This window comes from Populus euphratica, unplaced genomic scaffold, assembly GCF_000495115.2.
Source record: "Populus euphratica unplaced genomic scaffold, PopEup_1.0 scaffold63.1, whole genome shotgun sequence".
Lineage (NCBI taxonomy): Eukaryota > Viridiplantae > Streptophyta > Magnoliopsida > Malpighiales > Salicaceae > Populus > Populus euphratica.
The window spans coordinates 700398-714977 of NW_011499942.1; the positions used below are offsets into that span (position 1 = coordinate 700398).

The 14580-nt window shown below is 34.8% G+C and overlaps 1 protein-coding gene across 1 annotated transcript; it reads left to right on the plus strand.

Annotated features, from left to right (window-relative positions):
* Nucleotides 1-1170: 1170 nt before the first annotated feature.
* LOC105137146 (protein IQ-DOMAIN 1-like) lies at nucleotides 1171-3836 on the plus strand. The gene is made up of 5 exons (XM_011042774.1): nucleotides 1171-1448; nucleotides 1555-1857; nucleotides 1943-2188; nucleotides 2692-2829; nucleotides 2939-3836. Exons 1-5 carry the CDS (start codon nucleotides 1323-1325, stop codon nucleotides 3773-3775), a joined length of 1650 nt encoding a protein of 549 aa, XP_011041076.1. The 5' UTR covers nucleotides 1171-1322; the 3' UTR covers nucleotides 3776-3836.
* The last annotated feature ends 10744 nt before the right edge of the window (nucleotides 3837-14580 follow it).

Consider the following 14580-nt stretch of genomic DNA (forward strand, 5'->3'; position numbering starts at 1 on the left):
CGAAGCCCCACAACCTGCCAAGATAAGCCTCTCAATCTTTCAATAGCCATTTGTTGCATCGGACACCAGGGAGATTAATATAACTTGGTTTTATTTGTCCATTATTAATTATTTGGAGAAGACGCAACAGATATACATGTACTATTATTTGGCCTTATTTTTTCAAATTCAGACAAGAAACATTTTTGGAAAGTATACCACAGTCATAAGTGTTTGACCAGTCTAATGACTTCTCACTGACCAAAAAATATATCGATTCCTCTTCAATTGTTTAATAGTTGGATGGCTAGCTAACTCTGTCCTTCGTTGGTGGTCTTCAAGGTGTGTTTTCATTCTCTCTTTCTATCGTCCTCTAGCTGCTCATAACACGTGAAGGCAATAGGGGGCGGTCAGTTATTCTTTAAGATTCATGCATGCTAGCTTCATAAAAATTAACAAATGGAATACATTGTTCTTGCGGTCCTTAAAGTTTCAGATTTCAGCCACCTTAACACTTTTTATTCCAATTTCAGGTATCAATATACATGCTCTTGCTGTTCACACGCACACGCACACAGTGTGATAGACATGTTCTTAAAAAGGGTCAAGGTGACTATAAGTTTCGGTGAAAACTCTTCAACTCTTCAATGTGAGAATATATTATTATTTAATTTGATATATATTATAAGTTTTGTTTTAAAAGTAGATGTATTAGGGTTTATATATATATATATATATATATATATCCATGAAAATGAAAGAAGTAAAAGTTTTTATGAAATGTATTATGATAAATTTTTTTGTAGATCTATTTTTTGATTTTAAAAAAAAAAACTCAAAGCTTTTTCATGTGCCCAAAATTGTGGTGAGGAGTTAGAAATGGTCAAGATTTGAAACTTGAGGGACGAGACACATTATTTACCTAGCTTATCTCAATGCGACTTTGGATTCTTGTGTGTACTATTAAAACTATCTGTCTCTCTCATGTCTTCTCCCATCACATTATCATCATTTACAATGTTATTGACAATTCCTGACACACCTCCATTAGATTGTTTATCTCATGCCACTACACTACAACGCAAGACTTGGCGGATAATTGGAGCTCGTTCTCTGTTAGATTCTGCACAAAACAAACATCACATTCACAGACTTGTAATTAATATCAAGCTCTATCCCTTACTGACTCCACATCTTTACAGTTATAATAATTATTGAAGGAATCAATGTCACTAGAATACCATGCACCTATATCTAGCACCTCTCTCTCCAGCTCTCTTTTTAAGCCCTTGCTGGTTTTTGTAATGTAAAATTTCTTTCTTTCTTTCTGGCTACCTCTCTGAATGGGAAAGAAGGGTGGTACCTCATGTTTGACCATAGTGAAAAGAGCATTCAGGTTTCCAAGTAAAGAGAATGAGAAAAGGAGTGGCAGAAGGAGAGAAGAACATGACCAACAAGAGAAAGTAAAGGTAATTCATGATGCTCTTATCATGAACAATGACTAGCCTGTACTTTATGTGTATAACAAAGAATTGATTTCTCGGTGCATTGATTTTTGGGTTTGATTGTTTGCAGAAGAGAGAGAAAAGAAGATGGCTTTTTAGGAAGTCCAGTAACCATGTTCCAGTTCAACAATGTGAAGAAAAAATCCCAATAACAAACACAAATACTAGTACTATTACTGCACCCGTGAGTCCTACCATGGATGCCGAGAAAAGACATGCAACTGCAGTAGAAGCTGCGGCAGCTGAAGCTGCATCTGTAACAGCCCAAGAAGCAGTAAAGATTGCTAGACTCGCTAGACCATCTTCCAGCTGCTTTGTTAGAGCTGAAACATGGGCTGCTATTATCATTCAAACAGCCTTTAGAGGCTACCTAGTAAGTCATCACTTGCTATTGTGCGCTTCAATATTTTCACGTCTTTCTTGGTTAATGATTTGGTTATCTTGATCGATTATTGAAGGCAAGGGGAGCTCTACGTGCACTAAAAGGGCTGGTGAAGTTACAAGCTTTAGTGAGAGGACATAACGTAAGAAAGCAAGCAAAGTTAACACTTCAATGCATGCAAGCTTTAGTTCGAGTACAAGATCGAGTCCGTGACCAACGAGAAAGGCTTTCACATGAATGGAGCAGAAGGTCCATGTTTTCTGAGACCAATAGCTTATGGGAGTCTAGATATCTCCAAGACATTCGTGAGAGAAAGTCCACGGTAAGTGCTTGTAATTAACACTAGGAGCCCATCAGCCAAACTATAATTATTTCTGAAATTATTAGACCCATTTAATTGATGAAAACCTATCATTGAGATCATTAGACCCATGCTATTTTCCTTATGCTTATACATGTTAAGTGGTATTCTTAGGTTAGTTAATTTCGTGTATCAACACTAAATATTGCTCCTTCGTTTGTAAGGGCAATGCTATATTTTGAAATAAATCTGTCATACCATAGCAATTATTAATATATAGCTTTATTTATTTATTTATCAACAAACAAGTGAACACACATAACACTAGTGCAAATGCAAATGTAGATCACAAACGTCTTACTATATATTCATCAATTTTCAAACAACTGCTATGAAAAGAGAGAGACACAATGCATTTATAATTCATAATTTGAGGCATGAAATAACATAATAGTACCTTGGTAGTGTGGATAAATCATTAGGCCTTCTTGATATATAGTAAGCTAATGGCTTTTGTGTTGCAGTCGAGAGATGGAAGCTCTCTTCTAGATGATTGGGATGATCGTCGATGCACAAATGAAGAAATTGAAGCCATGGTGCAAAGTAAGAAGGAAGCTGCTTTAAAACGCGAAAAAGCATTGGCTTATGCTTTCTCTAGCCAGGTTGGTCTTCTCACTCCCTATATGTGTTTGATTTGTAAGTTTAAAAACTATAGTATATGTATTTCCTAGTTATTTAACTTCTCGAATATCTACATGACCCAACATCAAGAAATGGAGGTCTAGAAGGAACCCATCGGCAGGGGATGAAGAGGAACTAGAAGACAGAACAAGGTGGCTTGATCGATGGATGGCAACAAAGCAATGGGAGACAAGTAACAGGGCATCAACAGATAGAAAAGACAACAACATAAAGACTGTAGAGATGGACACATCTAGACCATTTTCATATTCTAGTGCAACTCCAACTTGTCAAAGATCACAAAGCCAAAATCACCAACAAAAACAACCCACCAGACACTCTATTGCTTCTCCTCTCCATAGATCATACTCCAGCCGTTCTATTCACCAATCACCTATCACACCTATCACACCCTCTCCTTGCAAAACTAAGCACCTTAAAGTACGTTCTGCAAGCCCAAGATGCCTAAATGAAGGAAAAAAATGCTACTCAGCAGCACATACACCAAGCTTGAGCTCTAGTTATTGCATTAACAATGGTCTTGGTCGATATGGTGGGGGTAGTGCTACAATATTGCCAAACTACATGGCAGCAACTGAGTCAGCGAAGGCTCGTGTTAGGTCACAGAGTGCACCAAGGCAGAGACCATCAACACCCGAGAGAGAACGTAGTGGATCAGTACTCCTTGCAAAGAAACGTCTGTCATTCCCAGTTCCTGATTGTGGACCCAATGGAAATGGTGTTGGCAATATTGGCTACAGTAGTAATAGTAGTTTCAGTCAGAATTTAAGGAGTCCTAGCTTCAAGAGTGTGCATGGTTGCCACTTTGGAATGGGGGAGCAATCAAATTATTTTTCATGTTATAGTGAGGGCATTGGTGAAGAAATATCCCCTTGTTCAACAACTGACCTTAGGTGGTTTAAATAAGAAATTTGAATTTGGGTTTGTAGAGTTTTTATGAAATGTAAATGTAGTCTATTACAATTAATTATCTAGTAATAATTTGATTAAATGGTGGCTTTTTTTATATAAAAATAAGAGGTAAGTGATTGAATTGAATGTTCGGACATGGTATATTATATTAACAGAGTTAAAATAAGGTTTGTGATAATTTGAGAGATATACATAATGCAGTAGCCATTATTATGTAATGCAGTGATAACTCTATATACAACACCTTCCATAATAAATAGAAACTAATTCAGTAATTTATCCTCTTATAAATTATGGAATATAATAGTTATTTTTTTTTAATTTGATGCTCAAATTTTTTTAGCATAATTTAGTTCTTTTGAACCCAAATTAACAGCCAATTACATATTTTTTAAGAAGAAAGGATTGGATTGAAAGTGTCACACCCGTACGTGGTGATGACTGATTAAAAAAATAATTGATTGAAAAAAATATAGATATTTGACATCTTTTTTTAGGGGAAAATGTCTTGTTCGACGAGTTGCCACCTAGTATTATATTCACTAGGAACCCTAACTAGTCAACAGAGATTCTATGGTATGAGATTGGTTTCGTAAAAGGAAAGATGCTATCACTCCTTAAGTCTCCTACTTAAAGCAGGTTGCATTGCTAGTTTTGTCTAAAATTGCTAAGAATGCCCATAAATAAATCAACAAAGATCCCAAATATTTTTCAAATTTTCTGATATAAAAAATGGATTCGTTTGACCAAATATCAAATTAACATGAGCATAGAAATTATGGCGAAGGCAAAACTAAACACACCCTTATCAAACACACTTTGGGTTGGCTGGGCCTAAAACCCAGACCCGACCCACTCCTTTTTTTTTTTTTTGGGCTGAGTCTAGCTCAACTTGCATGGGCTAGGTTAGACCCAGCTGGCCTAACCCAGTCACTAGCCCAAGCCAATGACCCAGCTGGGCAGCAGATACGAGTGGTTTAAACCATGCGTGCATTGCATAGGGCGAAGGTAATTTAATTACCTTCGCCCTGTTTTCTTCTTTTACAAAGAAAGATACAAAAACAGAGAAATAGGAAGGCCTTAGCTAGTTGGCGATGATGAAGGTGAAGGCAGAGACTAAGAAGGAAGCAATGGTCTTGTCTGAAGAACATTCTTCTTTCCCTTGCCCTTGTGTTTTCTTTTTGTTATTGGTTCTCTTTTCCTTTGGTTTCTTTTTGTTCCCCTCTTTTCTGCTTTTTTCTTCCTTTGTGGCTCATACCTAAAGCTCTGTATTTATAGGGGATGTGCCTAGTCTTCTCTTCGCACACGACTTGCCTTTAGATAAGCACAGCTAGGAGGGATTTGGTTTCTGCTGGGACTCGGTCGTGAGGTCCATTCCTTATCATTCTGGATTATGATTATCATAAAGAATAGGATTGTTGTTCTGTGTTTGGATAGGATTAAAATGCCAACGGTCCCGCCATTATTGGGTTGTTTATGGTGGTTTTCTTCACACTGTTGGCATGTCGAGGCGGCGATGGACACGGGGTGAACTAATGAGCTGGTGATGGAAGTCGTGGATGTTCTTGTATACTTGGTGACTGATGTTTCATCTTTGCTGGGAACTTTCCCTTGTTTTCAGAGGAAGAAAACAGTGAACAGTAATGGAGAACGATGTTGTTTTGGACTGGAAATGGCAATCTCTCATTTTGGTCCTCAAAGTTTCAACACTTTTTAATTAGGCCCCTGGACAAAATTTCGGCCTCTTTTACAAAATGATCCCGGGACCTTAATCACTTATAATTTTGTCTTTAATTAACTTATAAATATAATATTTATTTAATTATGTCCCTGATTTCATTAATTAACTAATTCTAAGCTTAATTAAATCATCAAATTTATCCATTCTTCAATTAAACTCCAAATATCATTAATTAAACTCAATCACAGTTTAAATGCAACTCCATACTAGCTAATTCTTTCAATTTCTTTAAAATTAACTTCTATAAAACAAACATGATTAAACCCATCAAAACTTCTCATTTGTGTTGTCTTGATCCAAACCTCAATTTTTCATTCATTTCTTTTTTTTTGAATTTTATGTTGTCCAAAATTGGGTTATAACAATTGCCCGCTCTTTATAATGCTGACAGTGCAAAGGCATTAGAAAATTTATTTTCTTTTTGACTTTGTATAGTAAATTTTGTAAAGAAGAATAATTGTGAAAAGCCTTCCTCCTTCCCTTTTCCTTTTTTTTGAATTTTTTTAATTGAGATCTGTTCTGTTTTTTTTTTTTAAAGGATGGTCTAATTGTTTCAGGCGACCAACCTAATAGGAAGAAGCAATGTGAAGGATTTCGCAAATGGTCTCATTTTTATTGGTGACTGACACGACGATTGATGTCTTCTCCCAAGTGCAGGAGTGTCGAAGTAATAAATAACCCGGCAAGACCGGAGTCAAACCACAGGGAGGTTAATTGTACAAATTATAAATAACAATAATACAACAACAATAACAATAACAACAGTAGTAATAACAGCAATAATGATAATAATAATAATAATAGTAATAATAGTAATACTAATAACAATAACAATAATAATAATAATAATAATAATAATAATAATAATAATAATAATGAAAGAGAAGAAGAAGATGATGAAGAAGATGAGAACTTTGAGATGAAATATTAACGTAAAGATTTAACAACGATAACAATAAATGTCAAGGTTAGAGGATCCACTAATGGTATGTCAAACAAGTATAATATAAACTCTTATTAGTCAATTGGAAACCACACACAAAGGAGGTTCCAATCAGATTATAGATTGTTAACATAATTACATTAGTCATCTTATTCAATTAATGCTAATACTTGTAAATCTCGTCAAGCATTCATGATTATAACTTATGTTAACAACAAATCAAGTTTCTTTCATAGCTCAGGTGTCGGTTATACCATACAGTATGGGCTATGAAAGTGCCAAGCATTTGTTGTACCAAGTGTTATACAACATAAATCAAGATTAGTCATTTAACAAGCAAAGTATTAAAGAGTGAACAAAATAACAAATACAAAACATGTTAGTATCAAACATTAAAGTCCATATTGAGTTTACACTATACTTATTCTTACACTATTAGTGTAACCTTTTCACCTTGACATAATAAACTTAGTTAGACATAATAAAAGAAAGAAAAATAAATAAACAAAATAAGAACATAAATAAGATAAGAGTTAACTAAGTAAAGGAAAGGAAATGAAAGGCATAAACTTGATATTATTGAAAGCAAAGCATAAACATTACAAAAAATACAAAGAAAGAAGGCAAGAGCATGATCTTGATCTGAACACCAAGATGCCTAAATGCATGGCAAATACCTCCTTTTATAGGCCAAAATTGGAAACTATTGATTTGATGACTAATTGATGAGTGGGTGGCTAACTCTTGACTTGGTAACGATCCTTATCTTCTCTTGTCTGCCCAAAACGTCATTAATAATGTCAAAATTAGAGCCACTCAAAAACATGAAAGTTGTAGGCAATTGTCTCAGCTTTCTTGTGTACAACATTCAGCTCATTTGGACTTCTAGAACTTCAGATATGGCCAAAATACTGAACAGTGCTCGGGCTGGAGGACAGATTCGGGCTTCTTTGTTGTTGCTATAATTTGGACTCGAAAATGGCCTTTTTAGATCTTGGGCTCCATATGAAAGTTGTAGGCCTATGTCTTAACTTTCCAGCCATATAACGTAGACCTAAATCTGAGATCTATAGCTCCAGATATGACCCAATTACCGAACAGTGTTCCGGTTTGGATTGCACCGACATCTCTTTTCTAATTTTGGTCATCTTTTTGCCCTTGTAATTTAAGTTCTTAAAGTCATCAATCAATTCTTTCATTTATGTGATAGGCCTGCATTTAAAATGAACATTTACCACAAATTAAAGGTATCTTATATTATTAGATATATTATTATAAAACATGCTTTAGTTAAGGAGTTATTGATACTTCAAGTGCAAAATGATGATATAAAACCTTGATAAAAATGCACTTTTAAGTACTAATCAGTGACCTACCTGATGAAGAATAAAACACGAAAAGGGTTTCACGAGTGATCTAATTGTTATAGGCGACCAGCTCGATAGGAAGAAGCAACGTGAATGATTTCACAAATGGTCTCATTTTCCAGGTGACCTACCCGATAAAGAATAAAACATGAAAAGGGTTTCACCAGTGGTCTAATTGTTCTAAGTGACTTGCCCGATAGGAAGAAGCAACGCAAAAGATTTCTCGAGTGGTCTCAATTTTTCCAGGTGACCTACCTGATGAAGAATAAAACATGTAAAGGGTTTTACGAGTGGTCTAATTATTCCAAGCAACTAGCTTGATAGGAAGAAGCAACGCGAAGGATTTCATGAGTGGTCTCATTTTTCCAGGTGACCTACCCGATGATGAATAAAAAACGAATAGAGTTTCGCGAGTGGTCTAATTGTTTCGGGCTACCTGCCAGATCGGAAGTAGAATCACGAAGGATTTCACGAGTAGTCTCATTATTCCAGGTGAACTTCCCGAGGGTGAAAATACAGAGATTTTTTTTAGAAGTGATCTCATTGTAATGGTTGACCTACCTAGATAAAAAAAAGAAAGGAAAATAAGGGTTTGAAAGCCCACTCAAAAAGATGATTCAGGGCTCGAAGGTGCACTCGAAAAAGGCAAGGGCTTGAAGGTGTGCCCCAAAAGGGGTAAGGTTAGGAAATGCACTACCTTAGATTGTTAAGACAAGGTGGTGGAAAAATACAAAGAATTTTTTTTTGTTTAATTATTGTGGATAGCCTGCCCAAGTTAAAATTTCTCAAAGGTGAAAATTTTTCAAAAGCATTTTCAAACTTGGCCATTTAAAGGTGGCCTTCCATTTAATGGATCTTTGTGTTGTTCTTATCTACTTTTACTTTTTGTCATTTTTCTTTGAATCGCCCTTTTTTCCATTGCTTTTTTAAGGCATACTAACTTTATCTTAGTTATCTCTCTTTCTTGTGATTTGTGCATGCCCCCTAGTCATTGAGTTTCTTGAGCTTTTTTGCTTTTTTGGTTTTCTCATAGTTTTTTCATCTTTTCTCATTGAAATTTTCACTTACCCCTACCTAGTATGGGGTGTGATCCTAGTTGGGATTTCTTATGAAAGAAAAACTATTCAATGTTAAAAAGGACTGCAATGGATATACTTTTTAGAATATGAAAGGAATAACAAAGGAATAACCTTTCCTCTTTTAATCGTAAGCAATTAAGATCAATAAACTTTGGTCTTGTCCAATGTGATGCTTTAGTCTTTGCAAAGAGATGTATTTCATAAGTGTATGAGCAAAGAGTTCACTGCATACTATTATTCATACATTTAAAACAAACATGGCTTAATAGTCACGGGGTGAGGGTGAAGGTTCATTTTTTATTCATGCAATTTGGTTCGGAGTTTAGTCACTTTGAAGGAGTTGCTTGATTCATATCTCATTCTACAAGAAAAGTGTCAAAAATATCATTTTAAATAAACATCAAATTATTTTTAAAATCAAAATGCAAGTTCATTTTTTTTTTCAAAACTTAAATGAGGAAAATGATTTTGGTAAAAGAGATGAAATGCATATATGAGATCAACGCGAGGTTGCAAGGGTGAATTCATGTTTTTTTTTTACGGGTAATTAAGGCACTTTCTATGAAAGATATGCAAAGAGAATTTATTGGCCTAACCCTTTTTCATTGATTAGATAATAACTTATACATCATGGATAGTATTTCTTCACAGAATCAGAGTTTACAAGCCTAACTATATCTTTTTCATCCTTTTTTGTTAGTATCAATGCTCCTATGAAAAATTCATTTTTCACTATGTAGGAACCTTCATAATTAGTCGCCTATTTACTATGATCTTCTCTTGGTAGTGGTAGGATTTTCCTCAATACGAGATCCCCTTCTTTGAACTCCTTTGGTTCAACTTTCTTGTCATATGCCTTAGCTATCCTTCTTTGATATAGCCGGTGGTGACACATCGTGGCTAACCTTCTCTCGTCGATCATATTTAGATGCTCATATCGTATCTTGGCCCACTTAGTCTCTTCAAGTCCCGATTCCATGAGGACCCTTAAAAAAGGAATCTTTATTTCTAATGGTACTACCGCCTCCATTCCAACCACTAGTTGTAGCCATAAAAGCTAGGGTAGTTAAAGCATCGGCAAATAAATTTTTGTCTCTCTCTAAATGAGTAAATTCTATTTCATCGAAACTTTCAACCAATTTTGAGAGGTATTCCTGGTATGCTCTCGAGTTCTCATCTTTTATTTGTCATTCACCCTTTACCAAATGATTAGTACTTAAAAGTGCATTTTTATCATGGTTTTATATCATCATTTTGCACTTGAAGTATCGATAACTCCTTAACTAAAGCATGTTTTATAATAATATATCTAATAATATAAGATACCTTTAATTTGTGGTAAATGTTCATTTTAAATGCAGGCCTATCACATAAATAAAAGTATTGATTGATGACTTTAAGAACTTAAATTGCAAGGGAAAAGAGATGACCAAAATTAGAAGAGAGATGTCGGTGCAATCCAAACTGGAACACTGTTCGGTAATTGGGTCATATCTAGAGCTACAGATCTCGCTATAGATCTCAGATTTAGGTCTACGTTATATGGCTGGAAAGGTAAGACATAGGCCTACAACCTTCATATGGAGCCCAAGATCTAAAAAGGCCATTTTCGAGTCCAAATTGTAGCAACAACAAAGAAGCCCGAATCTGTCCTCCAGCCTGAGCACTGTTCAGTATTTTAGCCATATCTGGAGTTCTAGAAGTCCAAATGAGCTGAATTGTTTACACAAGAAAGCTGAGACAATTACCTACAACTTTCATGTTTTTAAGTGGATCCAATTTTGACATTATCAATGACGTTTTGGGCAGACAAGAGAAGATAAGGATTGTCACCAAGTCAAGAGTTGGCTACCCACTCATCAATTAGTCATCAAATCAATAGTTCCCAATTTTGGCCTATAAAAGGAGGCATTTGCCATGCATTTAGGCATCTTGGGTTCCAGATCAAGATCATGCTCTTCCTTTCGCTCTTTGTATTTTTTGTAATGTTTATGCTTTGCTTTCATTAATATCAAGTTTAAGCCTTTCATTTCCTTTCATTTACGTAGCTAACATTTATCTTATTTATGTTCTTATTTTGGTTATTTATTTTTCTTTCTTTTATTATGTCTAGCTAAGTTTATTATGTCAAGGGGAAAAGGTTACACTAATGGTGTAAGAATAAGTATAGTGTAAACTCAATATGGACTTTAATGTTTGATACTAACATGTTTTGTATTTGTTATCTTATTCACTCTTTAATACTTTGCTTGTTAAATGACTAATCTTGATTTATATTGTATAACACTTGGTACAACAAATGCTTGGCACTTTCATAGCCCATACTGTATGGTATAACCGACACCTGAGCTATGAAAGAAACTTGATTTGGTGTTAACATAAGTTATAATCATGAATGCTTGACGAGATTTTCAAGTATTAACATTAATCGAATAAGATGACTAATGTAATCATGTTAACAATCTATAATCTGATTGGAACCTCCTTTGTGTGTGGTTTCCAATTGACTAATAAGAGTTTATACTATACTTGTTTGACATACCATTAGTGGAACCTCTAACCTTAACATTTATCGTTATCGTTGTTAAATCTTTACGTTAATATTCCTTCTCAAAGTTCTCATCTTCTTCTTCTTCTTCTCCTTCTTTTTCTTTATTATTATTATTATTATTATTACTACTATTATTATTAGTATTATTATTATTATTATTATTATTATTATTATTATTATTATTGTTATTGTTATTATTATTATTGTTGTTATTGTTATTGTTGTTGTATAACTGTTGTTTATAATTTGTACAATTAACCTCCCTGTGGTTCGACCCCGGTCTTGCCGAGTTATTTATTACTTCGACACTCCTACACTTGGGAGAAGACATCAATCTTTTAGTCGTGTCAAGTTTTTGGCGCCGTTGCCGGGGAGGTAAGTCCTTGTATAAATTATAATATTTATTTTATTTTTTCTTTTCACTTTTCTTATATATAACTTTGTTTCTTCTTCTTTTATTTTCTTTTTCCTTTTATTCTATTCCTACACGTGTATGAGAGTGTGGTCACGTACATCAAGTGGTAGACTTTGTAGGGTATCCTCATCATTTTCAGAAAATATGGCCGAAGAATATAATCAATCACTTTATAATGAAAATAATGAGAATAACCGTGCTAGAACACTTAGAGACCACATGAATCCCATAAGAACAAGTGCACAATCATGCATAGTTTTCCCTCCTGATGCATCTCATTTCAATTTTAAGCTAAGCATTATTCAACTTTTACCTTCTTTTCGTGACTTAGATTTAGAAAATCCATACTTGCATTTAAGGGAATTTGAGGAGGTTTGTAACATATATAATGATTCAAATTGTAGCATGAACACCATCAGATTAAAGCTTTTTCCTTTTTCATTAAAAGATAAAGCTAAAACATGGCTACAAAATTTAAGACCAGGATCCATTCGTGCTTGGGATGAAATGCAACAACAGTTTTTAAAGAAGTTTTTTAGTTTTTAAAGAAGTTTTTTTCATCTCATAGAACAAACTCTTTCAAAAGACAAATCACCACTTTCACTCAAAAACCAGGAGAAACATTTTACCGATGTTGGGATAGGTATCGAGACTTGCTTAGTACTTGCCCTCATCATGGTTTTGAAACATGGAGATTGGTTTCACATTTTTATGAAGGGTTAACACCTAAAGATAGGCAAATACACCTAGAGATAGGCAAATGGTTTATGAAGGGTTAACACCTAAAGATAGGCAAATGGTTAAATTGACGTGCAATGGAACTTTTGAAGATAAAGACCCTGATGAAGCAATGGAGTACTTAGACTTGTTGGCTGAAAATGCTCAAAATTAGGACACCACGGGTACTTATGAGGCACCGAGTAAAACTCAACCTCAGACATCTAGTGGAGGTATGTACAACCTTAGGGAAGATCATGACCTTCAAGCTAAGTTTGCATCTTTAGCTAGAAAAGTCGAGGCACTAGAATTGAAAAAGAGTGGTAAATTAAAATCTGTTGAAAACATTGTGTGTCAAATGTGTGAAATAAATGAACACTCGACTAATAATTATCCAGCCTTGCCTTCTTTTAAGGAATGTCTCCATGAACAAACCCATGCTTTAAATAGTTTCCAAAGGCCCAATTATAACCTATACTCGCAAACATACAACCCTGGTTGTAGAAATCACCCAAATTTCAGTTGGAAAAGTGATAATAACAATACACAAACTTCACAACCACAGTTTCAAGCACACCATAATTTCCAAAATTATCATGGATATGCACCTCCTTATGCTCCACCTCCTACAAGAAATTTTGAGGAAACTTTGTATGCATTTATTGAAAAGCAAGAGACAATCAACACTCAACTTGCTCAAAGCATAACAGATTTTAAAGATACTCTTGTAAAATTCACTTCTGCTCTTAGTTTTCAAGAGAAAGGTAAGTTTCCATCTTAATCACAGCAAAATCCCAAGGAGCAATACAATTCAAATGCAAGTAGTTCTGGAAGTCAACACATAGATCAAGTCAAATCAGTCATCACTCTTGACAGTGGTAAGGTTATTAAAAACCCCACTCTTGAACCTTGTGAGAAAGATAATGAGTCAATCTCCAAGGGTAAGGAAGGGGTTGAATCTAAATATTGCAAGGAAAAGACTGATTCCCTACCAGCACTTCTATTTTCTCATGCCATGACCAATCAGGAAGAAATCGAGGATGAAAAAGGCACCGAAAATGTTGATGCGGATCTTTTATCAAAAGTGACAACAGATTCAACACCCGACATCACACCAATCGATGATTACTTTCCTGATGAATCTCTACTTTCTCTTAATTTAATGCCTTGGTTTGCTAAAAATATCAATTTTCTTACTTCAGGATTTTTGTTAGCTCACTAGCATACCGAAGACAAAAGAAAATTTTTGAGCAATGTGCAAAATTTCTATTGGGATGGCCCCTACTTATTCAATTATTGTCCTGATCAAATATTTCAAAAATACATTCTCGACAATGAGGTAAGTAATTTCATTAAATTTTGTCACTCTAAGGCACGTGGGGATAATTTCTTGTCAAAAAAGAGGTTTGTAGAAATCTTACAGAGTGGATTTTACTGGCCCACCATATTCAAGGAGTCACATGCATTCCGCAAAAACTGTGAAAATTGTCAAAAGGTGGGATTTATTTCAAAACACAGAGAGTCTTTAGATAATCTTCTATTGACTCTTAAGTCTCATCATAGTCGAGATAAGTATCGTGCAATTCATGACTTATGAACCCATTTTCATAAAGAACATGATTAGCATAGTGTTGGGAATCTGACTAAAAAAGACCCTGTTTGCCAGTTTTTAAGAAAACTGGATGGGAAGCCTATCCCCAACCTATAGAGGGCGTTTAAGCCGTTCTTGGACGTAAAACCAAGGGAAGATGTGAGCCACAATCACAACTACCTGTACATACATATGCTTTTTTAAAAGTAAATAAATAAATAAATAAAAAGAGAGAGAGAGAGAGTAAGACTCCAGCTGGCCTACATATAGGTGTTATGATTGCCTTTTTAATTTCTCATCTATAAAACCCTCTCTTCCTTCCTTTCATTTCTACTCAACCCATACATTCAACAAATACAGAAGTGTGTAGAAATAGCAAGTTCCTAAGGTCATCA